The following is a 26,120-nucleotide window of genomic DNA, read 5'->3' on the forward strand; positions in this document are numbered from 1 at the left end:
AAAAAATGCAAAATTCCACATTTTTGTAGATAGGAGCTTGAAACTTCTACAGTAGGGTTCTCTGATACGCTGAATCTGATGGTTTCATTTTCGTCAAGATCCTACGACTTTTAGGGGGTGTTTCCCCCTATTTTCCTAAATAAAGCAAATTTTCTCAGGCTCGTAACTTTTGATGGCTAAGACTAAACTTGATGAAACTTATATATTTAAAATCAGCATTAAAATGCGATTCTTTTGATGTAGCTATTGATATCAAAATTCAATTTTTTAGAGTTTTGGTTACTATTGAGCCGGATCGCTCCTTACTACAGTTCGTTACCACGAACTGTTTGATACTTATAGGTTACAGGTTAATAAGTCAATAGTTATTGTTTTTATGCTATTTATAATCTAAAAGGAAAAAAATTCTCCGACGAAAAATAGTAGAAAAGCATTTTAGTAACAAATACTAATTTATATTTCAGACGAAGTCTCACAAGCACCTCCCATTTTCAATGAGAGACGAGAAAAAATTGAGGTGCATTAGTGTTACTCCTACAAGAATACGACATTTATTGTTGTTCAAAGTGGGGGAACTTAAGCCTCCATCTTTGAGTTTCCAAAAATGACGATTTCAAAGGTGTACCATGCAGTTTTGAAAAGACTTTATTTTTGATGGCCTTAAAGCTCATCTTTAAAAATTCTCAAAGTTACAAATTGATTTTCCGCACAAAGTCTGCCTTAATGCAAAATTACAAGGATGTTTTATTTCTTTGTTGTTGTTTCTTGATACTTCAAATAAAACATTAGAAAGAAATAAAATTTCTATATGAGAACAAAATAAGGATTAAATTGTTCATGAACGCACCTGAATGATGCATGCTTGAATAGTCCACGACACTACGCCCTTCTACTTCCATCTGTGTGGTCAGTTGAACTTCCCCAAGACTATTTCTCGCAAGAACAGTGTATGTGCCAGCGTCTTCAAGGCGAACATCACTAATATCAAGGGCAACATATCCAAAGTCATAAAACATTGAAATTCTGGATGCTTGCATTATAACCTTACCGTTGAAGTACCATTCAACAGTCATTGAGTTGTCATTGACTGGCTCAAGACGAGCTTCAAAATGGGCCCGCTGGCCTTCGAGGATTTTGGTTGTACCTTTAATGCCACCAATGAAGCGTGGTGCGATGGTGACTGTTGTTTCTTCTAGAACCGAACGACCAAGACGGCTGAAAAATAAAATATACAGGTTCTGCTCATTAATCCGTTCATTTCTTTTCACATTTCAACTTATTAATTGTGACCTAGACAGTCCTAAAGTAGGTTATCATGACTGTTTGAATCTTTAAAGGTCTGTCCTTGAAACTCCCAAATCTTATAGGGAATAACCGTCTACCAAAATAAATACTTGTTTCAGTGACATTCAAAGACGTTGTCTTCCGTCTATTTAGTTTCAACATATTATTCCAATAAACAGCAGTAATAAGAATTCAATGTATGTAGTCAAGGGCGAATTCATGATTTTTGTTTGGAGAGAAGTATCAATTTCTTCTTGAGGAGGGGTTTACAAAAAAAAATCTGAAAAAAAAGAACAAAAAATTTGTTTATATGCATTTTTGGTTACGTTTTTACGAGTCGGACAAAAATATCGGGTGGGGAGGAATTCAAACACCTGGATAGTGCCTTGTATATGGCAGCTTTTCCTTCTAGCTCTTATGGTTACAAGAGAGAAAATCCTGCTGTTAATACCTCCTTATCTAAACAAAAAAGAACCTAATTTCTACATTAAAATGGATAGAACTTGACAATTCTTATCTTTCACATCAATCCATCATGGACTATTTCCAACTTCCTAATTGTCATTGACAACCAACTATTGGCCAACCCCAAAGTTGTCTTGAAGCTGACTTTACAAGATTTTTATCTGAGAGCCTTTAGTCCTAACAAACTGGCTTGGGCCTTCAGCCCTTACGAAATATGGCTTCGTAGGGTTGTTACCATAGCTTCATATTTTGATTCACTCGGGTGGTGCTCCTGCATTTTTGTTTCTCACTCACTGGTCATTTTTTTCAGTAATATCTACAGGTTATAACCTTTGCTGTTTGTAGGATTTTGTCTCCCCTTCCTCAGCCTTTTAGCCAAACCTCCAAAGCTATTAACAAAAACATTTTCTTAAATGCTTAAAGTTATAAAACACAAACAGCTTACTCACTTTTGTTATAAACTACAAACAAACACACTATAGCCTAAGCACAGGTCACAATTGAAATGAAACCCACTCTACAATGAGACAATTAAAAGTTTGTTTAGTAGGTTTGCTTCAAGCACCCGGTGTATAACACCACACGATTGTGATACAACTGGAATTTATATAAATAGTTAATCTATCCGATAGAAATTTGCGTTAACTCGTAAAAACAAATTGTTTAATAACATAAGTTTCTAACAAAGAATTCGCGAAAACATGATTTAACACAACATTTTAAAATAAAAACTTTAAATGGTAATAACCCGGAAATGTACTACATCAGTATCCTTAATTATAAGTTCCAATTTCAAGTATTTAGGTGGTAGTTTCTTCAAGCCATAGAGAGACCTTATTTACGTTCTTTCCTCAGCCCATTGTGTGTTCTCTATTTAATGTATATTAAAGAATAAAGCATAAGTAAATAAAACCTGGTAAAGCTTTGGGCATAGAATCTTTTTTAATTACAGAGAATCAATATCTTCTTAACCAAGGTTATCACGGTAATTTGGTAAATTATGATAATCAGAATAAACAACTTGGTATTTCACAGTACAGATCATAAAATATATTTTTTTAATGTTTTTTTTCAATTATCCTATTAAACATTTTCTGCTGAGTCCATTTTTGGCTAAAAATTGTTGCTGTAAGCGATAACATCAATAGGAGCCACTACTCAAAAATATGAATGATTTTAAGCTTACAATATTTCAATTACTAAAATTTACTAGCCAATTTTTATTGACAATATTTTTTATCAAAATCACTTCACCTTTAAAACAGGAAAAGGACTTCGAACTGAAAATAATAATATTTCATAACCTGTTTTCTTAGGTAATCGCTCTAACTTGTGCCTAAATACTTTCGCATGGTTAAAGTACCTAGGACATCAAAATAAAACATTTTTTACCCCCTGAACCAAGGCCGTATCAAAGGGGAGGGGGAATGTTTGTCTGACTCGTAAAAACGTAAGAAAAATGCACATAAACAAATTTTGATGAGTTTTTTGAAGTTTTGTTTGTATAAACCCTCTGAATAAAAATCCTGGATACAGCCCTGCCTTGCACCCATCTTAGGTCAACTCATACCCGAAAACCGCTATTTTCTAAGAGTTTTTTTTTCGTTATTTCAAAACTATTACCCTAGCCGAATGGATGGCACACTGGACTCGCAACCCTATGCCCTTCAGCCACATTAAGTGTGCCTAACAGCATCAACAATTATTTTTTATTTAAAATTGAATTCCCGGTTTTCCAGATTTACTAAAGTATGTATCGTATTGGTTTTCACTTAACCAATTCAAACAATAGATTCTATTTTCATTATCTTTTGTACTTTAATAATAAAAGAAAGACACTTACCTAGAATCTTCCAAATATTGGATTTTCTCAAGTCCACCTGGATGTTGTGACTCCATAATAATGTCTTTCTTGCTGATGACAGTGAGGTTGGCACTCACTTGGGCCTCACCTTTTGAGTTTCTAGCTCGGCAAGTGTATACACCTCGGTCCAAAACTGTTATGGATTTTATTGTCAAAGCAACGTACCCGAAATTGAAAAACGAGGTGATACGAGAACCTTAAAGAAAAACAATTTATTAAACATAGGAGAAACACACATAGGATTTTAGTCGAAGTGTAGAAGGAAATAAAATTATTTAGGGATGGGGCTCAATTGCAGATAGCGCAGTCTCAAAAAACAGAAAAATTGTAACCTTAAGGAATTTTTCCAAATCAAAGATGGGAAGGGGAAAGTTATGAATTACTTGATTATTAGCTAGTAAGTAATTACTTAAAAAAAAATTCATAACAAAGAATGAAATTTATATTAAATTGAAGGCATTTACAGAGCAGCATTAATTAAGTTAGAAAGATAAGAGCGAAGTAAGCATTTGGCTGTTTGGACAATTTATTTTAAGGAGTGAAAAAATACTCAAAATTTATTTAATACGTGTGAGAATTATGAATGACTGCTAGAACAGGGAATAAACAAGAACTATAAATCATATTCAGGGTTTGACTTGTTTCATGATAAATTTTTAAGCAGTTTCGAGATGACTACTTATCGAGACCTACCTGTAACTCTACAAAAAGTTCCTAAGTCTCAATAACGTCAGAAGTCCACAAAGACAAAACGCATAAACTGTGGTAGAGCTATTACACCAGGTTCACGCTCGGGGAATTTTAGTTACGGACAATTTCTACGAAAATGAAATTAAATGGATCATGAGGTACTTACTGATTTTTATTATTAATGTGGTTTTTGGTTCCATTTTTTCTACCTTTACATCTTTTATTAAATTTAAATTTACTTTGGCTTCGTTTTAAATTCGACTGGAATTCGATACCCATTCAAAAATTGTTACTAGTATGTTTAAACCTTTGAAAATTCTTTTTCTTTTCTCTTAGTAACAAGTCTTCTTTTACCACAATGCAAATGATGGCTATATAGCCTAATTAGAAATAAACAACTACAATATCAATTAGAGCCGAATTTACCTTTAAAATGGCAGAGAACAGCAATAATATTTAGCTTAAATAATTAAAGTTTAAATCATGCCGCACAGATCTTGTAGACTATTTGATGAAACACGAGATTTCTCTAATATTTAATCTGAGACAATATAATTAGCTTTCTAGGCTTAAAATATAGAGACAAAAAATGCTTAAATAAAAGATGGAGGAAAAGGAACAGGATCAGCCCCCGTAGACTTAACCACTGTAATACTATGTGAATTAAAGTCCAACTTGTCCATAAAACTTTTACCTGTCTACAAAATTATTTTTGATAATATTTAAAGCAATAGACACAAAAATGGAAAGGTATCACATCGACGTTATACCGCTTTAAGCTCAACACTGGAATTTTCTTCACAACAGGATAGTACTTTTCCCGTTTTTTTTTTGGGGGGGGGGTGGCATAGATACTTAAAGTAAAAAAAATTATTAACTTTTTAAATTTTTTACTTAGATTAATTAACTTACTTATAACAAGTTATAAAAGAGCAAGCTTGGGAAGTAAGAGGTAAAAAAAAAACCTTGCAAAATTATCAATTACGACCTTCAGATACAACTAAGTCAAAATTAAGTCTTCAAAGTACTTACTTGCTTCAACAGGTTTGCCATCTTTCAACCATTCCACTTTCATGGTTGTGTCACCGATCGGTTCCAGTCTCGCCTCAAAATGAGCAAAACCTCCTTCACGAATGTCAATTTGATCCTTAATAGGAGTCTTAAATTCTGGAGCAGTAGTTGTCTCAACTGATTCAAAATATTGTTTCTGATTTTGTTGCATCTGGTATGCTTCTAATTCCTGAATGCGCTCAATGTAACGCTCTTGCTCAGGGATGCCCAAATCCCCAGTGACACCGCTGCGAGCAACAACTCTTAGGGTTGTTTGGGATAAAGCTTCACCGAGTCGGTTTGTTGCTCTTACGGTGTAAGTTCCTGCATCTTCAGAGCGTAGGTACATTATATTAAGAGCAACATAGCCAAAATTATAAATAGTATTGACTCTAGAGCTGGCAGTAATAGGCTTTCCATCTTTAAACCACTCAATTCGCATAAACGAATCACTAACTGGCAAAATTTGAGCTTCGAAGTGAGCATAAGAGCCTTCAGGTAAATCGCCCATTTGACGCAGTTCCTTAACAAATTCTGGAGCTTGCTTTGCAGTTTCATCGACAGATTCTGTTCTTTGATATTTTGCATAGTCTTCTAGCATTGTGATATGCTCAATGCTCTCTGGGTGCTGAGGACTACTTTCAATTTGTGGCTTGGGGCTCACATTGAGACTGGCAGAAGAATCAGCATATCCAGTATCATTTATAATTCTACAGGTATAAATACCTTTGTCTTCACGGACTAAGCTGATTACCGTAAGTGAAATATATCCAAAGCGATTAATAGTGTTTACCCTCGAGGATGCGGCGAGGGGTTTCCCATCAACATACCATTCCACTCTTAAGGTAGAATCTCCAACTGGTGTGATTTTAGCTTCAAAGACAGCTCTATCACCCTCAAACGTGCTTATATCTTTAAGAGGTACAACAAACATAGGAGGTTCAGATACTTGTTCTTCTTCTTGCCTTGGCTGATGTGCTCTAGCCCTTTCCACATGTCTAAGATAGACTACTTCAGGCTCTGGCTCTAGAGGAGGCTCAATGACTTTTGTGGGTTTGGGCAAAGTTAACTTCCTTATTGGCTGGTTTTGTGCTTTTTCAGCTTGGACGAAGAGTCTGGCTCTAGTTGCAGCTGAACCAGCAACATTTGTAGCTGTGCACTGATACCAAGCTGAATCAGCCAATCGAGCAACTGGAATTTCCAATGCAGAGGATCCATTATTGTCACTGCTAACAAATGTTTCTTGGCCTGGTTGAATCAAAACACCATCTTTCTGCCATGTCAACTTGGGTGTAGGCGTACCAACTGCCCTAGCAGAGAGTGTGACTGGTTCACCTTCTTTGACATGGATGGTCTGGAAGCGTTCGACGAATTTAGGGGCTACAAGTTGCTCTTTTTCAATGACATTCAAATTTATTTGGAAAGATGTCTCTCCACCTTTATTTTTAGCCGCACAAGTAATAATGCCTGTGTCCAATGGACTAGCTCGTGTGATCATTAGCGCATGGCTTCCCGCTTCATTTACCAAAATCTTGTGAGTAACGTCATCGAGAATTTGTTGACCATTAAGGTACCATGTGACATCTGGATAAGGTCGTCCAGTGACTCGACAATCAAGACGCACAAGCTTGCCTTCGGATACGGTTACATCTGATGGCATCTTGACAAACTGAGGCCCCAAAGATTTCCCTTGGTCTGTATTTTCATATATTGGTTCCGACTGGTTTTGTTGTCTAAAAAAAAATGACAATCAGATATGCATTAAAAAAATATTCAACAGCAACAATATAACTAAGAATGGTAAATCCAATAGGTTCAGCTCAATTACTATATACTTTACTAAGTGTTTTTTTCTTGGGGGGGGGGATGGACTACGTCTAGGGAATTAACATTTGCTTGATGATATCTACATGCAATCCAAGCTAAATAAAGGAAATTAGCTCTTACCAACAAAAAAAATTTTGAGAGATATTACTTCATAAGAAGAGTGACATCTAACGCCATTACTCTTGTCCTCCCCAAGATGGGAGTCTTAATATGGTCTGGGAGCCGTTACCTTGAGGTAAATTTTACGATGAAGCTCTACAAGCAGGATAGCCAGTCCCTGCATAGATGACATGAGCCAACCACCGCATGTCACGTATGAATAATGAATCCTTCTGAAGATTAATGTTAGATCATCCCTAATATTATGAAAAACACACAGAAATGATAATTTTTTCCAAAATCCGATTGCAGCTATTGTTTGTAATCATTTCGACAAAAGTCTATATGCAAAAAAAGTCTATATACAATAGTATAGAGAGGAAATATCTACAAATTACATATTATAAAATCAAATGCACACAAGTGAAAAATTATAACATAGTATAATGACAGAAAAAACGAATGTTAAAAAGCGATTTAGCTATGCTATTTCAATGTAGTAGCAGAGGGGGGTGTCATTTGGATAAAAGCATATCTTAACTTAGTGCAATTTAGAAGTAACCCAGACACTACTTAATCAGTTAAGAAATGAAGCAAATGCACATAAGATATTTATTATTTAGAAAGCTACTTACTTATTTTACAATTAAATTAACAACAATTAACAACAATAACAATTAACAACAATTAACAAGGATTGTTTTATATTTTGTTTAATATATTGTTTGGAATTTGCGTTTTGTGCTGCAATTACTGGTTTTATGAACATAGTACGAACTAGACCATTAACTCAATATTATTTTAAAAAATAGTTTTTTCTCCGTTCCCTCTTTCCTATATTTCTTCAAAAATTGTATAATGTAGTCCTAAGCCCATATCAAAATAGCCAGCAACTCGTCAAGGCCAGCAACTATTGCTATTTTTATCGATCTCCCTGTATTTTCAATGTAGGCAGATTACACCTTACATAACGAACAAATACTTTATATTCATTTAGGCCTACCTGACAGACAAAATTGATGCAGAAGAGCTGTATAGCCGATTATGTACCTTCTGCCGAAAGAACGCCGAGTCAGGTCAAGTTTCTCAACGTAATATTACCAAAACTTTTATTAGTAAGGGTTTTACTTTAGTAAGGTCCAAAAAGAATGGGAGACTTGTAAGAGGTTAGCATTGGTCGATTTAATATGGGAGGAAATGTCGAATCCAGGGAGTGCTACCGGGTTTGAAACCTCCCCCAAAATTTTTGTCTGAAAACGTAACAAATGCACATAAACAAATTTTTAATACATTTATGTGTTCCCTCTCACCTGCTCCTAAAAAAAATAGGGATTAAAAAACAACTGTGCTTTCTACAGTCAGTAGTAAACAGCATTCCGAAACATAATATAACATGTATTCTCAGAGATCTTAATGCCGTCGTTGGAAACTATGAATCGTCTTTTCCACAGGCACTCGGTTGACACGGCATGAATGTGCGAAACGACAAACGGGATTACGATGATTGACTTCGCTACAGCAAATGACCTGGCGATAGGTGGTAGCCTTTCCTCACAAGTATACATGGACCTCCCCTGACGGTTCAGTCAGAAACCAGATCAACCACTGCCTTGTTAGCCGCGAGTTCTGCTCAAGTATACAAGATATGAGACCATACAGAGGCGTCGACGTTGGATCAGACCACAACCTACTAATCATCAAATTCTTCATTAAACCCAGGAGGATCGAGAAAAAGGTTTCATATCCGGAACCTCAATACGATTCGGAAAAGCTCCAAAAGCAAACGATTAGGCAGTAATTCGTCATTGAACTCAGCAACTAGTTCGAAGCTCTCTCTTTCGAAGACGATCAAGAAGTGATATGGGGACAAATAAAGAACATCTATAACGAATCACCACAAAAGACCCTCGGGTACCGCAAGAAACCTAAGGACCAGTGGCTACTAGACCGCAACTGGAATCTGATAGAAGAAAGGAGAATCGACAAACTACAGCTCCTCTCGTCCCACGACACGAGCTAGATACGGTAAAGATACAGAATAGATACAGAAACAGTACTTACAGACTGATCGACAAATCTGTTAAGAAGAGTGCGCGTGAAGATAAACACCACTCCTACGAAGCAAAGGCCAGAAAAGCTGAAAAGAATGGTGACAGCAGGTCGGATTACAAGATCACGAACGACGTCATCGGGAAGAAGAAAGCCAGTGACGGTCCGGTGAAGGATGAGAATGGCGTGCTGATAACCGGGTCCAAAGAGAAGAAGGAGATATGGACGAAATACTTTGACAACATCCTCAACAAGCCACGTCCAGAAGAGCCAATTTTTGTCCCCGAAACCTCAGGGATACTGCTGGATATCACCACCGAGCCTCCTACCGAAGACGCAATATTGAAGACAGTCAAAAAGCTTAAAAATAGGAGGTCACCAGGAGACGACCGCATCACAGCAGAGATGCTGAAATGCTCTATGGACACTCATGTTTCCTATTGGAAAGACTTCTTCAAAATCATCTGTCAACAGCTAATTTACCCTCAGACTGGCGCCACAGCACGCTCGTAAAGCTGTTTAAGAAGGGTCACGCCACCCTGTGCAATAACTGGCATGGTATTAGCCTACTTTCCATTCTTAGTAAACTGCAGTTCCACATTATTCTAGCCCGTATTCAACGCCACCAAGACGAATATCTTCGCGACGCACAATACGGCTTTCGCCCAAACCGCTCCTGTACCGACCTAATTTTCACCTTCCGAATGCTCACAGAGGAGAGCTGTGAATGAGGAACAAGCTATATATGATCTTCATAGATTTCGAAAAGGTCTTCAACTCTTTGGATCACCAGTCACTTTGGAAGCTTCTCCGTCATTACGGTAACCCTGACATCACAGTTAAGCTCATTATGGTCATGAACGATGATACAACCAGCTGTGTGAGGACCTCAGGGGGAAGTCACGTAAATTCACAATCCTCTCCAGGGTGAAAAAAGGCTGTGTCTTATCACCACTACTGTTTGCATTGGTCATCCACTATATATTGTGGAGCGCTGATTCAACTGGGCTACGCCTAAATGATCGCCTGCTCAGCGAACAATATTTTGATGATGAAATTGCAATATTCGAAACCTGCAAAATACGACGTCAGGAATCACTCTCGAATAATCAACAAAAAGCAGATGGATTCAAGCTTAATGTTAATCCCAGTAAAACCAAAGGAATGGCGACAAGCGACTCACCTACGAAAACAAAATGTGGCGACAACGATGTAGAGCAGGTAGTCAACTTCAAAGAACTTGGCAGCACCATCGAAAATACAGGATCCACAGCCAAAGATGTCATTGGCCGAATTGGCCAGGCTAACAGCACCTTCAACAGGCTTCATAAAGTATGGAGATCGAGTACTATCTCTCTCCAGCTCAAACTCCGCCTGTTCAACAGTAACATCCTGTCTGTCCTCCTCTACGCATCGGAAACTTGGCATCTCAACCAAGACCAAGAGAGGAGAATCCAGTCCTTTGAGAACACTTGTCTCCGGAGGCTGCTTGATATTCACTGGACCCAGAAAGTCAAAAAAGCACATATAAGGAACATCAATGGCAAGCCATCCCTCACTGAAACCATACGAAGACGCAGATGGAGCTACCTAGGTCACGTACTACGCATGGACGACTCCAGACTCCCCAAGCAAGCATTCTATTGGAAACCCAAAGGAACCCGCCGCAGAGGACGACCCAAAAACACACTCCATCGTACCTTCAAGAACGACCTGCGCCAACTTCATGCCTCCCTATAACCAGAGTGGTGCCAGTTACAGAGACGACTTGAGATCTTAGACGCCTTGGGTGCCTCTGGAGGCACAGGAAGATCTAAGGTAAGGTAATTATTACTGATAGTGTACTGTGTAGTGACAGTGAATTTTTGTTATCTGATAGGCTAATAGCTGAAATTGTCTGCTTTTACTTTCAAGAATTTTCTCAATTCAAGCTTCAGTCTACACAAAGTAGATCATGGTTAGCTTTAAGATATCCTGGCAAGTTAAGAAGACTAGCTGAATTTAAGCTCGTAGATTTTCTGATGACAGAATTCTTCTTTCCTTGGCCTCCCCTATATTTGAAGTACTTGAAAAAAACAAGCACGCGGGTAGGCTAAAGGACATTTTGGGTAGGCTAAAAGATACTTTGGGGTAGGTTAAAAAAAAAGAAATAAAAGTTTCCTATGTTCTCTGGTAAGGACTTTGATGCTGAAAAGACCAATGTCCGTATCTGTTTTTTCCCTGAATTTATCAGTGAGGTTCCTTAAGAGATTGTTTCAAAGTTGCTGCTGTTTGGGCAAACGATCCAGCAGATTGCGTTGAACCTTTACTATATTCCCAGGTTTAGTTATAGATTTCAAGGTGAAATTTGTATATAAGCTTTTTGTCATATCTGGACAAATTGTAGCCTTTCAAAAATAAATTTTGTCTTAAGAGTGGCCGTTAATGGTAAATTGTTTGTTTGACTTTTTTATTTATGAGGATTAACTGAGTTTGAGAAGGTGAAATAGATATGTACACAAAGGATTCTATATCAGGGAAAACTTACCGAGGTGAGTAACCATTAGCAGTGCCATTTTCGATAGTTCTTTCGATCGTTTTGAATTGCATCTCGTCCTGATTTCCTATGGGCTCAACTGCCAAGCATGCTGACGAAACGACACAACCTAATTAAAAGAAAAATCAAACAAATGACGAATAATCAAAAAAATATCAGCGACTAATGACTAGGACTCATATGGATATGTACCCTGGATACATAGGGCATAGAAACTTAAGAAACATAATGAAACTTTTTGATCAAAGTCTGATCGAGTTCCTTGTACTTTTTATATATTTTGGTATACCAAGGGGAAATAAAATAGCCCATCTACACCACTACCCCTGTAATTGTGGGTGTGTACTGGGCCAAGGCGTAACAGTCTACGATGAAAAAAAAATGTGTCTAAAATTAATAGCAATTCAATTACAAATTCCATTGAACAAAATTTAGCTTTTCATTTAAATTGACTCTGAATTAAAATTTCAACTTAAATTCTTAAAAATTTAGAAAGATGATTAATAGAAAGATTATTTAGAAAGATGAGTGATATGATGTAAATGACTACTTGTGCACAGTGACCTTTGGATATCAAAGAAAATCCCGGCTTGGGTCAGAAAACTTGTTGAGAAAATTTGGTAAAAATATTTAGTTTTTCCATAAATGAAGACCTTGTGGAAATTTCACAATGTCAATAAGATAAGCCTCCCAAATAGCCACTTAATGGCTTTCCTTTAAACTTTGTGAAAAGTCGGATTGAAGAGGTAACTTTGGGAAGTCGGCAAAGTGCGTGGAAATATTCTCTCTCCAAGGACGTTCCACTTCAAAACAACGATGCCCATAACGATCCCACAGGAAAAAAAACTAAGATGCACTTAAAACGGGGATGGCAATTGGGGGGGGGGGGGGCAAAAGGACAATTTTACTTCTAGATTTAGGCAAGCACTTTTTTGTATCTTTATAAAACGAATACAAAGTATTTTGAAAAGGCCCCTCTTTTCTTAGATTCGAAAAATACCTTTTTTCGTATTTTAATTAAAAACAAATTATAAAAATATCTCTCCCCCCCCCCCCAGCCCGCACGTTTTAGAAAATTGACGCCAATGATTTGGAAACTGACGAGAAAAAACAGTTTTAGAAACCCAAAGGAGAACGACAAGCCAGAATTGCGATTCTTAGAAATTTAATTTTATTTGCAGTAATGTTATTCGTAATTTGACTTAAATTAAATAAAGTTCCTAAATTCAAGACTTACATAAGAAAGGCAAAATAAATCCTTTAAACAAAAACTATCAGAAGATAGTATACTATCCAAACTAAGTCTGTTTTACAAATCCTACCCGAAAAATGAGCAAAATGAACAATAACAGTATCACGAATCAACTCGAAAACGAAGTATACAATCTTAAGAAATCAGCTAATTTGTACTCGGGCAGTAATTGAATTACCTGGACAACTCGAAATAAATGACGTAATAAAGCCCACAAAAATGGCATGGATTTAGGCGATAAGCCTTTTAACTAATGAAAAACCCGGAATGTTTCGCCTGTTTCATTACTTGCACTATTCTACATCAGCAAGCCAAAAAGTATTTTGATGATATTTTGAATGGAGATCCAATTCCGTTGAACAATTAATTAATTAAACAATAATTGTATTAAAATAATAATAACGTAATTAAACAATTACGTTAAAAATATGAACATTTCCTAGCTCAAAATAAATAAATTTTGAAAAACAATGAGTCTTCCTATCAATAAAATATTTCACATTAGAAAAGAATTTGTCAGTGGCTGACGCTAATTTTATAGCATACAAAATTAATACCCTTTAATAACATGCAGGAAAAAGTTTTCTGATTAGGATTATTACCACTTGGCAGTAAGGTTTCCAACAGAGAAGAGGGGCTACAAAAAAATTCTGGTGGATGCTGAGGTCTTTTTTTTCTTTTATTAATAAAAAAGCCTCGTGTTATACGAACGTTACTCAAATGCAGTCTTCTATTGTGCTAGAATGGAGAATTCTTGCCCTTTCCTTGGGCAAAATAGAACATGACATTAAAAAATTTGCTCTTAAAAGTAGAGTCTGTGTGGTTGTACAAACTATTCTTTTGTTTTTTTTTTCAAAATCATTTGCAAAAAGGAAAGACGATCGTCCAAAGATCGTCCTTGACGGCCATCCTTCTAGGGCCAAACGAAAAGCGGTCTTAACTGAATGAGATGGGAAGATGTCGCAAGAAAGAACAAAGGAAACTAGAACTTCTTAGGAGGGTGTAAAGAGGGAAGTTTTGGATGGATTGAGTTATAATGGTCCATGGGAAAACAATCTGTATTCAGATCTATACCTCATGATTCTAATGATTGCCCTTGAGCTTTGTTGATGGTGATTGCTAATCGACCATTCCCTGTCCCGGTCGTCATTTACATCCCCCTGTTTCCCCCGGTGTCCCCGTTGTAGTTGTGTCCCTGTGTCCCGGTCGTCATTTATATTCCCTGTGTCCCGGTCGTCATTTGTATCCCGGTGTCCCGGTCTGTATATACATTCGTTTTTTAGTTTTGTTTTTCTCCTTTATTTTTTTCCCTTTTTTTTCTTTTTTAGCTCTTTTTAGTTTATTTAGATTTTTAGATTTTTTAGTTTTTTTATTAGTTTTTAGTTTTTTTTTCTTTTTAGTTTTTTTGTAGTTTTTACCTTCTTTTTAGTTTTGTTAATTTTTTTTTTTACTTATGTCCTGGTCGTCATTTATACTCCCTGTGTCCCGGTGCTTTGTTGATTGCTAATCGAACATTCCTTTTGTCCTGGTCGCTTTCTCTTTGAGTGTCGTCATTTATTTTTTTCTTTTTTAGTTCTTTTAGTTTTTACCTTTTTTAGTTTTTTTTAGTTTTTTAGATGAAAATTTTTTTTAGTTTTCTCCTTTTTTTCTTTTTAGTTTTTTATTGGTTTTTACCTTTATGTTAGCTTATTTTTCAGTTTTTTCCCTTTTTTTTAGTTTTTAGTTTTTTCCTTTTTTTTTTATTTTTTTTTTATTTTTTATTTTTTTTAGTTTTTTACCTTTTTTTAGTTTTTTTAGTTTTTTTTAGTTTTTTAGCTTTTTTACTTTTTTTTATTAGTTTTTAGTTTTTTTGTAGTTTTTGCCTTTTTTTAGTTTTTTTAGTTTTTTTTAGTTTTTTATTGGTTTTTACCTTTATTTTAGCTTATTTTTCAGTTTTTTCCTTTTTTTTAGTTTTTTTTAGTTTTTAGTTTTTTTAGCTTTTTACCTTTTTTTAGTTTTTTTAGTTTTTTTAGTTTTTTAGCTTTTTTATTTTTTTTATTAGTTTTTAGTTTTTTTGTAGTTTTTGCCTTTTTTTTAGTTTTTTTAGTTTTTTAGCTTTTTTATTAGTTTTTAGTTTTTTTTGTAGTTTTTGCCTTTTTTTAGTTTTTTTTAGTTTTTTAGCTTTTTTATTTTTTTATTAGTTTTTAGTTTTTTTTGTAGTTTTTGCCTTTTTTTAGTTTTTTCAGTTTTGACGTCACCTGATCCAGTTTTTTCAGGTGACGTCACCTGATCCACGATCCACAGATCCACAGACAACTTATTTTTATATATATAGATAGTTTTTTTTTTTTTACTTATGTCCTGGTCGTCATTTATACTCCCTGTGTCCCGTTGCTTTGTTGATTGCTAATCGAACATTCCTTTTGTCCTGGTCGCTTTCTCTTTGAGTGTCGTCATTTATTTTTTTTCTTTTTTAGTTCTTTTAGTTTTTACCTTTTTTAGTTTTTTTTAGTTTTTTAGATGAAAATTTTTTTTAGTTTTTTCCTTTTTTTCTTTTTAGTTTTTTATTGGTTTTTACCTTTATTTTAGCTTATTTTTCAGTTTTTTCCTTTTTTTTAGTTTTTTTTTATTTTTTATTTTTTTTAGTTTTTTACCTTTTTTTAGTTTTTTTAGTTTTTTTAGTTTTTTAGCTTTTTTACTTTTTTTATTAGTTTTTAGTTTTTTTTGTAGTTTTTGCCTTTTTTTAGTTTTTTCAGTTTTTTTTTTAGTTTTTTATTGGTTTTTACCTTTATTTTAGCTTATTTTTCAGTTTTTTCCTTTTTTTTAGTTTTTTTTTAGTTTTTAGTTTTTTTAGTTTTTTACCTTTTTTAGTTTTTTTAGTTTTTTAGCTTTTTTATTTTTTTTATTAGTTTTTAGTTTTTTTTGTAGTTTTTGCCTTTTTTTTAGTTTTTTTAGTTTTTTAGCTTTTTTATTAGTTTTTAGTTTTTTTTGTAGTTTTTGCCTTTTTTTTAGTTTTTTTTAGTTTTTTAGCTTTTTTATTTTTTTTATTAGTTTTTAGTTTTTTTTGTAGTTTTTGCCTTTTTTTAGTTTTTTCAGTTTTGACGTCACCTGATCCAGTTTTTTCAGGTGACCTCACCTGATCCACACATCCACAGACAGACAGACAACTTATTTTTATATATATAGATAGATATATATATATATATACATATATCTCTTTTGAGGAGAGAAAAATAGAGAGGCACTGTAGTACTTAGCCCCCCTGGGACGGGTGCAGGCAGAACTGTACTCAGAAGGAGGGGATTAAACTGATAGGGTTTTTGTAACAGCCAGTGCAAGGAGTCGAAGGCTCCAAGGAGTCATAACATACTAATTGAACAATTACAACCATCAATTAAATTACAATTATAATTACAGGTGATGTTATATATTTTTTTTATCATGAATGTCTGGGAATTTGGCGCTCGTAAAAATTATTATTAAAATGCTCAAAACGCGTTTCTGTCACAAAAAAGAGAATTTCGCAAATTTTTTGTCCAATAGACTCGAAAAGTCTTCCAAAATCAATTTATCATTTTAATAACTCCTTTAAAAGCAGTAGGTTTAAGACGACCACAAATCTTTACCATAAAATATTGACTTTCCACGCCGATGCCCAAACAAAATAATACTTCCGTGAGCTTCACGCATGCATAAAAGACAAGTTTCATTCAACTTAATTCTAATGATTGTTATATGCGGTTTCTTTTGCTTTAACTATTATAAAGTTTTTACTGATTATTTTGGAACAACTTAACAGTGTAGTCACTTAAGACATGACTTGTTAAAAGCGTAGAGTGCTTCCGCTTTCCCCGAGTTTTTCTTTGGTGTTTCCCAAGTTTCCATGAAAGAAAACTGAGATTTCCGAAACCTCCCCAAAAATTAACATCTGTAAATATGCGGACGTTAAACTGAAACACGAATCGTTAGTTGTTTTTTTTTTGGGGGGGGGGGGTATGAAGAGCGAAGTTTTCTTTCGAAGAAATTCGGGGGCCACTGACCCGGGATTTCCAGCATTAGATATAGAAAAATGGATAGACGCCGTATTCAATCCACTTTTCTATTCTAAGACAGCGTGAATCCAGAATAGCACGACTCATAGCTTACGGCAAAATCTGACAGCGAAATTTTGCAAATCTGGCCTGTAATCTTTCTTCTGCCTCTACTTTTACAAGAAACACACTCTGTGGTAGACTAATTAATTCTTAAAGTCCGCAATTCACAATGACGGCCAAGCTTAACCCTTTGACATAAAAAATATGCTTTTTGATTATCATGAATAAAGACAGTGTAACTCACAAGTACAAGCGCATAAAATTTGGTTGATAAGAGAGAGGAGGGTAGCATATTTTGACACAAGTTGTAAATCAATAAAATATATAAAATGAAGAAAATTATACGAAAACTTAATAATATTATGTAACAACCGTACAAATTATTAACGATGAGGGGAGAGATACATAAGGGATCGATAGAAAGGTGGTTGGCTACCACCTTTAAAATACTAAATAAAGAATAAGGAAAATACAAGATAGTTTGACGAATGTTATTGTTTATAACTTGTTCTAACTAAGTTCAAAAATTAATAATTTCCCATAAAGTGAAGACATAGTCAGAACCCTTTTTAACAACAGGTCCGAAACCTGGTGGCCTGTAAAAAAAACCTATTTTATTATTCGTGTATAGCTTGTTGTCAATTAAAACGCCCACATACACAATGGCGAAGGTACGGTTGGGCTAAAATTTCACATGTTTATATCATATACAAAACAAATATAAGGTTGCGCCGTTCTTTATCGCTTGAAAAATATAATTTTTAAAGTCTCTTTGAGATGTGCGGCGACAAGAACGAGAATTTTAGCTTATTGACTTTACGTCAACTTCCTTTATGAAACAATTCGAATTTCTCACATAAGCAGTTCAAATAGCCCAGGAGAAGAATTTATCATCTTTCACATGATTATGTACATTGAGTTGACATCTTTGACAAAAGTAATTATTTAGTGTCAAAAGCTATGCTATTCTAACTTGAAAATTTAGCCTCCGTTCTCTTCTGCTATTGGTCATCTTTGTTGACTTGTTTCCGAGATACACGAAGTACTATATAATGCATAGCAGAAAAGAGTAACATAAATTTCCAAAAGATCGAAAATGTATCTAACTGAATCTAGGGGGGGGGGTGTATTATTAATACCTAGAAGGGGGGGGGAATTTTTTTTCAATGAAAATACCAAAAAAGACAGTTTTCAATAAGAATACATTAAAAAAGCATTTTCAAAACCTAGGGGGTGACGGTGGTAGAAAAATTTAAGGGTAATATGCCCCATGCCCCAACTGACCCTACCAGCCCATAATCAAATCTTAATATTAGCGACAAATCCAACAAACTTTTCAGAAGATACGATGCTTGGGATTTTAAAGTTTAAGTGCTAAACAAAAGGTCGATGAATAGTAATACTACTACTAACAGCTCACTGGAGCACCAAGCCACCAGAGGTTGACACAGCAATACACGCTCCTTCTCTATTCCAATCTACTAGCGAGCTACTTAGCAATTTAAATTAACTCATCTCACTTAATACATTATTTGAGTGACTTATCTGAAATCTGTTTTTTGCCATAAAATGAGGTGTCAAAATATGCCTTAACTTACCGAAATATCATTCAGAAAGTAGGTGACAGTGCGGGGAGACAGCGTACATATTGCCCCTGCCCTTAAGTTTTCTTTAGAGGCATTAGGAGCTTTAATTTTATTTTTCTTTCTTTTCTTACTTTTATTCTATCTTTCCTTCTTCTCTATGTTCCCCCGTTTTGATTTTCAAACAATAATTTCCTAACGAGGAAAAATTAAATTCTTTTTAAATCAAAATTGTGTATAAAGTTTACAGTCCATTTATATCTGAATTGTGCATGTTTCTTTTTAATGTTTTTCTATACACCAAATTTGAGCAATCCTAAAGAAGGGCAAATTTGTTAAACGAGGCAATAAAAAATCAGATGAATACCTGTTGGATTTTCAGCAAGCATCGTGTAATGACCGGAATCTTCTGGAACAACAAGTCTAATCTTCAGTGTTGCTGTCTGATTATTATTGCTTATAAGATGGCGCTGAGATGCTTTGAGCCGGATTCCGTTTTTAAACCAAGTTACCTTAAGTAGAATAAAATTATATAGTACCAATTTAATCTGCAAATCAACGCAGTATCAAGGGTAGGTTATGGGGTTTAGCCCCCCCCCCCCTATCCGAAACTTTTGTCGGACTCCTAAAAACGTAACGGAAGTGTATATAAACAGATTTTTGATGAGTATTTTAAAGTTTTTGGTAAATCCTCCTGAAAAAATATACCCCCCCCCCCTTTGAACAAAAATCATGGATGCACCCTTGCTGCATTTTCAGCATTCTAGCAGCGAAGCTTTTCAACTAGATGAGTTGGATGTAGTTTTGATTGCTAGAGGGTATAGACGTTTTCCATTTAGATATTCTAGGAAAATGTCTGGAAAATGAAATAAAACGAAAACACGTTTTCATTTGAAAATGAAAACAAAAACGTGTTTTCAGTGTTTTCCCACTTGTACGTTTCAGCTAAGATCCTTCTGTTCATTGGAACCTTCTAATCAAGTTGCTATGTATTTTTCATGAATTTTATCTTAGATGGGATATATATTATTTGTTCCGAGTTATTTAGTTCAACACGTTTTTATTTCATCCGAACTTCTGAGAACTTATAAAATTAGCATTCTATTGACGAATCTTTTCAACTAGACGAGTAGGGATATAATTTCAATTGCTAAAGTGTATTTTTAATTACTCTTTTCAGGCAATTTACTTTATTATTGAACTTTTTGAAGCTTAACATTTTATCTACGCGTATTTATAACAACACTGTGCACAGGAGCAACTCGTTCTTCTTTTAATAACAGCGAATGTCAGCAATTATTGAAAATATAGAATATTTTCGATTGTACCTGTAAAGTTAACATTCCAGCAAGACGAGTTGACTAGTTACCATATGATTTTGCGTCGTATAGTATAGTGACTTAAAAGACATTTTCAGAAAATATTTTAAAAAAAACGTGTTTCATCCCGCTTGTACGAAGTTTCTGCTGAGACTTTTGTGTTCAACTGGAATATTCAAAGCAAGTTGCTCAGAAGATCGGATAAAATCTTGTGTTGAACCAAAAAAAATAGAAACGCTTAACATTTATCAAACCTAAAATATTCTTGAACAAAAAAATTCTTGAACAATAAATATCAAATCTAACATTGTACTAGCATTTATTTTACTAATGCGTTTAACATTTCTTTCCATGTTTCAAGTAAAATTTCTAAGAAATGTATGTTCTGTTTTCGTCTAATATCATACAGCTCAAAATGACCAGTACTTTGTATATTGAGCCGATTGCTCCCACAACGAGTGTTTCGTGTTTCAATAGACCATTAACATGTCATATACTTGTGATAATTAAAAGGTATTTTTAGTTGCGGCTTCTAAGTGGTATCCTTTTGTACAGATTTTTTGGTATCATTCAAAACAAAAACTATTTAAAATATTATATTATTGACTTCATATTTTTATTCTGAAGTGTAATCAAAAATGAAGCGCAAATTCTAAAACGTGCATGGGTGTGATACAAAAAGGTAATGTTACAGGTTTTAAAATAACTCATGTCGATCACAAGTTTTGATTCTACATTCGTTCAATACTCAAATCAACTTCCCACTCATAGTGATTGTTAATTATTTGTGGCTATGAAACAAATTAACATATTCCTTTTGAGCAATAGGTTTTAAGTTAGAAGTACCATTTATGGAATACCAATTCTTTATCGACAATGGATGTCTGGGGGAACTACGAAGTGTATCCTGTTTTTACCTGTATTAATTCAATACATTTATATATATTTTAAAACTAAATTATTTAGCTGTTTTCCAAATGTTTGATCCCCATAGTTTTAGTGAAACTATTGTTAACTTCACTTTGATTAAACGGAGAATTTCTGAACTAATAGTATTAACAGTTTCTTTCTTCGTATATTCTCATTCTTATTTTATAATCATGCCAAAGCTCGTGAATTTTTTTTACGATTCTGATTTTTTGAAGCCCCACACCCGAATCCTTCGAAAACAACATATTGCATCTCAAAATGACTTGGACTTCTCCAAATTATAATTACGGCTACAAACTTAACTGAACCTCAATTTGGGGGATGGAATTCTAGAACTAATCAAGGTACCGCTGACGCGATTAAGTCTAGTTTTTTTGTATTTCTTTGAAGTAAAACCGTACAAACTTACTTTGGGTTTTGGATTTCCACTGATTTTGACAGTAAAAATTCCATCTGACCCTTCGAGAACTTTGGAATTTCTTGGCTTCTGAGTAATAGTGGGTGCTGTGATTGGTCCAGGCATTTGCTCAATTTCTTCTGTTTCTTCACGAGCGTCCCCTGGTCGAAGTCTTGTCACTTGTTCTCTAAATTCTACTTCTCTTAGAAGTCTATATTCAAACGTGTCAACCTTGAAATCCTAAAAAATACAAATAAGACAAAATTAAAGCCTATTTTGTGCTAATGGCTAGTATTGATAAAGACTCATTGTAGCAGAAAGCCATCCCAAGGCAACGTAGCTGTACGGAGTGACATCAGTTGGGCGAGGGGGGCATTATCCCTAGGTCTCCGCCTTTAACTTTGCAAATAGAGTTTTTGTATATCCATTGAAGAATACGTTTTTTGGTATACCCAAAATTATAAAACTACCCCGCCTATATTTTGAAAATTTCATGTCCCCCCCCCATCTAGTTTTCGTGAATTGACACCAATGGTTGGATGCGGTCCTTCTCCAGCCATCTTATTGAAAGGTAATTCTTTGCTTCCTCACATGAAGCCTCCATTTCATTAGATCTTTTATTATGGCCTCTTTCCGCCTTATTCGATAATTAGATTAAAAAAAAAACAAATATCTTCAACTGAAAGCAAGAAGCAACATTAAAACATAAAATGAACAGAAATTATTACGTATATGGAGGGTTTCGACCTCTCGTCAATACCTCACTCTTTACGCTAAACCTCGAATTTTGTTCCAGTCCTTTAAGAATGACCCCTGAATCACAAAGGCCGCTTAATTAGAATAACTAGCTCTAGTGAAAGTACTAAGAAAACTTTAGCGTAGAGAACGAGGTATTGACGAGGGGGCGAACCCTTAATATACGTAATAATTTCTATTCATTTTTAAGTTTTAATGTTGCTCCTTACTTTTAGTTAAGAAAAACTTGTTTTTTATTCAGTTTTTAATCATTTTTTAAATAATGCTGGGAAATTCGGTGCCCCCTTCATGGAAAATTCTCTTTCCCCTTGAATAATTCCTCCCATGTAACCCCCCCCCCCACTAGAAAACATGACCCCTGAAAATGTCCGTATACTTCCCAATAACCAATACCATTTGTAAACAATGGGTGAAGTTCATAACTTGCAGCCCCTTCCCCGGGGACTCTGGGGGATTAGGTCATCCTCAAAGACATAGTTATTAGACTATTCTGAACAAAAAGGCTATCTAAAAAAATTTTGATCGGGCAACTTTCAGCAAAAAAAAAAAAAAAAAAAAAAAAAAATAGAATAGAACAGAATGAAACGCATCTGTGATCTCTCTTCTGACAAAAAATACAATTTTGCAGATAGGAATTTGAAACCTCTACAGTAGGATATTCTGATACGCTGAACCTGATGGTGTGTCGTTTTGTATTATGTAACTTCAACTCCCAGCTGAGGTGTCTTTTAGTGTGGATAGAGCGGAGGGGAATACCTCTCCCTCTGAGGCGCTATGAGCAAAGGTAACTTAACAGAAACCTCGGGGGTGAAAACGAATTTTGATGGATCTAAAACTGCAGAGGTTGTAAATAAAGATGAGAAACAGAGAAATTAGTTTCACATGCTTACGTTTTTAATACTGTAGAGCACGGAGTGGTTTTCGGATATGAAATTCAAAGATCACGAATGAGTTTCTAAGCGCCTGAACAGCACATGGACTGCAGCTGAGTGTAGAAAAATTTTAGGAACACTGAAATATTTTCATTAAAAAAAAACCCTTCACCATTTCCAAGTTCCAGAGTTTCCTTTGGAAGTTTCACTGTCAAAGTTTCAGAACTGGGCAAAACTAAATAGCGAATTTGGCAGACAATTAAAAAGCCTTCAACTTGTTACAAGTGCGCTCCCGACAGAGTCTCATCGTTATTTCACATCTCAACAGACTTTTTTACACGTCCAATTCAACAAATTCATCAGTTCAATCTTACTCTATATAATTGCCGAGGGTCCATAACATCTAGCCAGTCGCATGAAGTTATACAGTGGGTAGCTGAAGTCGGCATTTCTCTGAAGTACTTCAAAATCAGAGCCAAGTCGTCCTATTTCTCGAAATAGCAACATTCTATACACTGTTTTCTGTCAGCTTGGGAACTGAGTTGAAACATTCTGGAACATTCTTTTAGTGGCGAGGTGGGTATTGGTACTTGCAAAAAATGCTCTTACGATAGTTAGATTTATGTTGGTATGTTCCACAGCTAAAAAATAAGTCAGACCCTTTCAACTCCTACATGTGCGTCTGGGTTAGTTTTTCTTTTTTTATTTCAGACAGTACCGACTTCACGAGTTATGTAACCACAAAAACTATGTTGAGAAATTAATAAGTAGAGAGACTAAATAAGCATAGGGATATTAATTTAAATAAAACACGACCCTAATAACTTTTTGGTAAGAAAAATGAGAACTAGCTTAGGAAAAAAAACCCAGGAAAACCGAATAAAAAACATATACAAACTACCTCTTCAATAAAATTTCCATTGGCATAATATGGCTCACTAGAAACTACGCTTTGTTGATCAATACGTCCAGCTGCATTTCTTTCGAGATTCTTTTCGTAATGTGTTCTAACGTAAGTTCCAGATGATTTAAGGCCTGATTCAACAGTTTGTGATAATTGACGCTGGAATCTTTCTTCCATTGGAAGTGCTTCTGCTGCTTTAATCTGAGCCTGCTCTTCCTGCCTCCATTGAGCATACGCAGCTAAAAGACAGTAAGTAAATAAGTCATTTGGTACTTACAGGCGTAATTGACAAAACATAGCTTTGGATCCACCAGAATGCCTTATTATTTTTTTATTGTAACTTTTTGGTTAGTATTTTGGTGCCAAAATCTTTTCAGAATGGAAAATTAAAATTTTAATTTAAAGCTGTTTTTAGTAGTTGTCAAATGGTGTACTTTTTGTTTTGATCCGACACCATTTTTTAGACTTTCAGGCTATTTTTCGAAATTTCAATAGATTGCTCTTCGAAATAACATTTGACTAATTAAGATATAAGTTACCGTTCCTAAATCAGCTACAATTGGCAATTTTTCTCACTAGCCAGCTTTTTTAGGCGCATTTTCCAAATTTTGTGTTACTACGAGGCCGTTCCAACCATTATCTATGGGTTTAACCATTGGAAAGTACCATTATATCAGAAACAATACTGTCAAGTTCTAAAACTATCATAGGATTCGCTTGTATTTTGCTTTGTTGTCTTAGGTCCATGACGACGCCCATAGAAATTTTCTACAAATCTACAAAACCTGAACATTTTAAACATATTTGAAGAGCAACATTGTAAACTAAAAGCTGTCATTCTTCAGCTTCAAGGACAAAAATAACAAGGTTGATCCTTTTCTGAATATTTCTTGATGAGACAAACAACTTAGCTGTTGACCCATCTTTTCTTTGGCGTTCTTTCGTTTTCAGTGCAGTATTGCTTTTTACAAAATTGCCCCAGAGAATAATAAAATAGCTAATGTTTCCAATAGAACCTAATTTTCTCAAAAAATGAAAGTAAATTATTCTGGTTTAACCCAAAAAACCGAAAAGTTGATAGGAATAAATATAAGATACTGTTGAAACACTTCTAGAATATAAAGTGTATTTTTTTCCTTTTGAATTGCTCACCAACGATACTTTAAATCTTAGAATTGTCCTGTGGTGGTGCAGTGGATTTGACCTTAGCTTGGTAATACGGGACCCAGAGATCGAATCACGCTGCAGGAATGCACTGCAGGGCCGACGCAGGGACCTTAGTAGTCAAGAAGCGTCGTTAATTCTTAAATAATAATAAAATAAATAAATCTTAGAATATGGACATCTTTATACAATTCTTTTTGCATCTTTTTGCAATCTTTATACATGACACTCTGAATAAGACTAGTAGCTACTTCAAAGTTCACTTTTTTTCATTGGTTAGATGAAGTATACAAAAATGTCTCAAAGTTGGATTTAAGATAATAGCAGTAGTACGAAAACTGTAAGTCATAATGGACACATTAACCTACTATAGTGAATGCTATCTCGAGACTCTTTGACCTTAATTGCATAACCCTGGGCATGATACCACCAAGATTGAAGCGACGTTTTATCTGATATACCAAGGAATAAATTCAAGTCATACATTGGACAACACCCTAAATGAGGATAGATTTCCAAGTGTTTATAAAAGCAACCCGAATATGGTAGTGTATTATCAATAACAGCAGCTTGGCAGAAAAGAAGCAATAGACGAATTTTTGCAACAACTTGATTTCTAGGTCTTTATAACTGGTCATAATCCCTTTTAATTCTTTTTTCATTATTAAGCAAATTTTTACGCGTTTTTTCCGCAAAGGGGTATGACACCGGTTTTTGAAGCCGATATGTTGTCACTGTAAAGCAAATGCTGTAAACATTGTAGTCTATATTGAACCTGCATGGCCAATAACTTGAGATTAAATTCTAGAGGTGTTACCTAGTGAATAAATCTATATGCTGCGAAGAACTAGATGAGTAGCTAGTTTGTCAGTTTCACCACTTAAGTCTGCAACTTTCAGTGCCAAAACCATAGTTATACCACGGTTGCCAAAGGCCCACATAGGTCACAATTGCAGAGCAAAATAAGTAGCAACATCTATGGGATTAGACTCAATCTATATAGGGG

The 26,120-nt window shown here is 34.9% G+C and overlaps 1 protein-coding gene across 10 annotated transcripts in view; it reads right to left on the minus strand.

Moving 5' to 3' along the window:
- LOC136033704 (titin-like) overlaps positions 1–26,120 on the minus strand; it is a 369,666-nt gene that overhangs the window by 298,043 nt on the left and 45,503 nt on the right. For all 10 annotated transcript variants that reach the window (XM_065714570.1, XM_065714567.1, XM_065714566.1 and 7 more), the window contains exons 5-11: positions 23,948–24,189; positions 21,431–21,658; positions 19,140–19,284; positions 11,856–11,973; positions 5,336–7,086; positions 3,593–3,809; positions 848–1,215 (exon numbers count right to left, since the gene is read on the minus strand). In XM_065714570.1, coding sequence (XP_065570642.1) covers positions 848–1,215; positions 3,593–3,809; positions 5,336–7,086; positions 11,856–11,973; positions 19,140–19,284; positions 21,431–21,658; positions 23,948–24,189 — 3,069 coding nt within the window. The remainder of the gene's footprint in view (positions 1–847; positions 1,216–3,592; positions 3,810–5,335; positions 7,087–11,855; positions 11,974–19,139; positions 19,285–21,430; positions 21,659–23,947; positions 24,190–26,120) is intronic.

This window comes from Artemia franciscana, chromosome 12, assembly GCF_032884065.1.
Source record: "Artemia franciscana chromosome 12, ASM3288406v1, whole genome shotgun sequence".
In the NCBI taxonomy this organism is placed as follows: Eukaryota; Metazoa; Arthropoda; class Branchiopoda; order Anostraca; family Artemiidae; genus Artemia; species Artemia franciscana.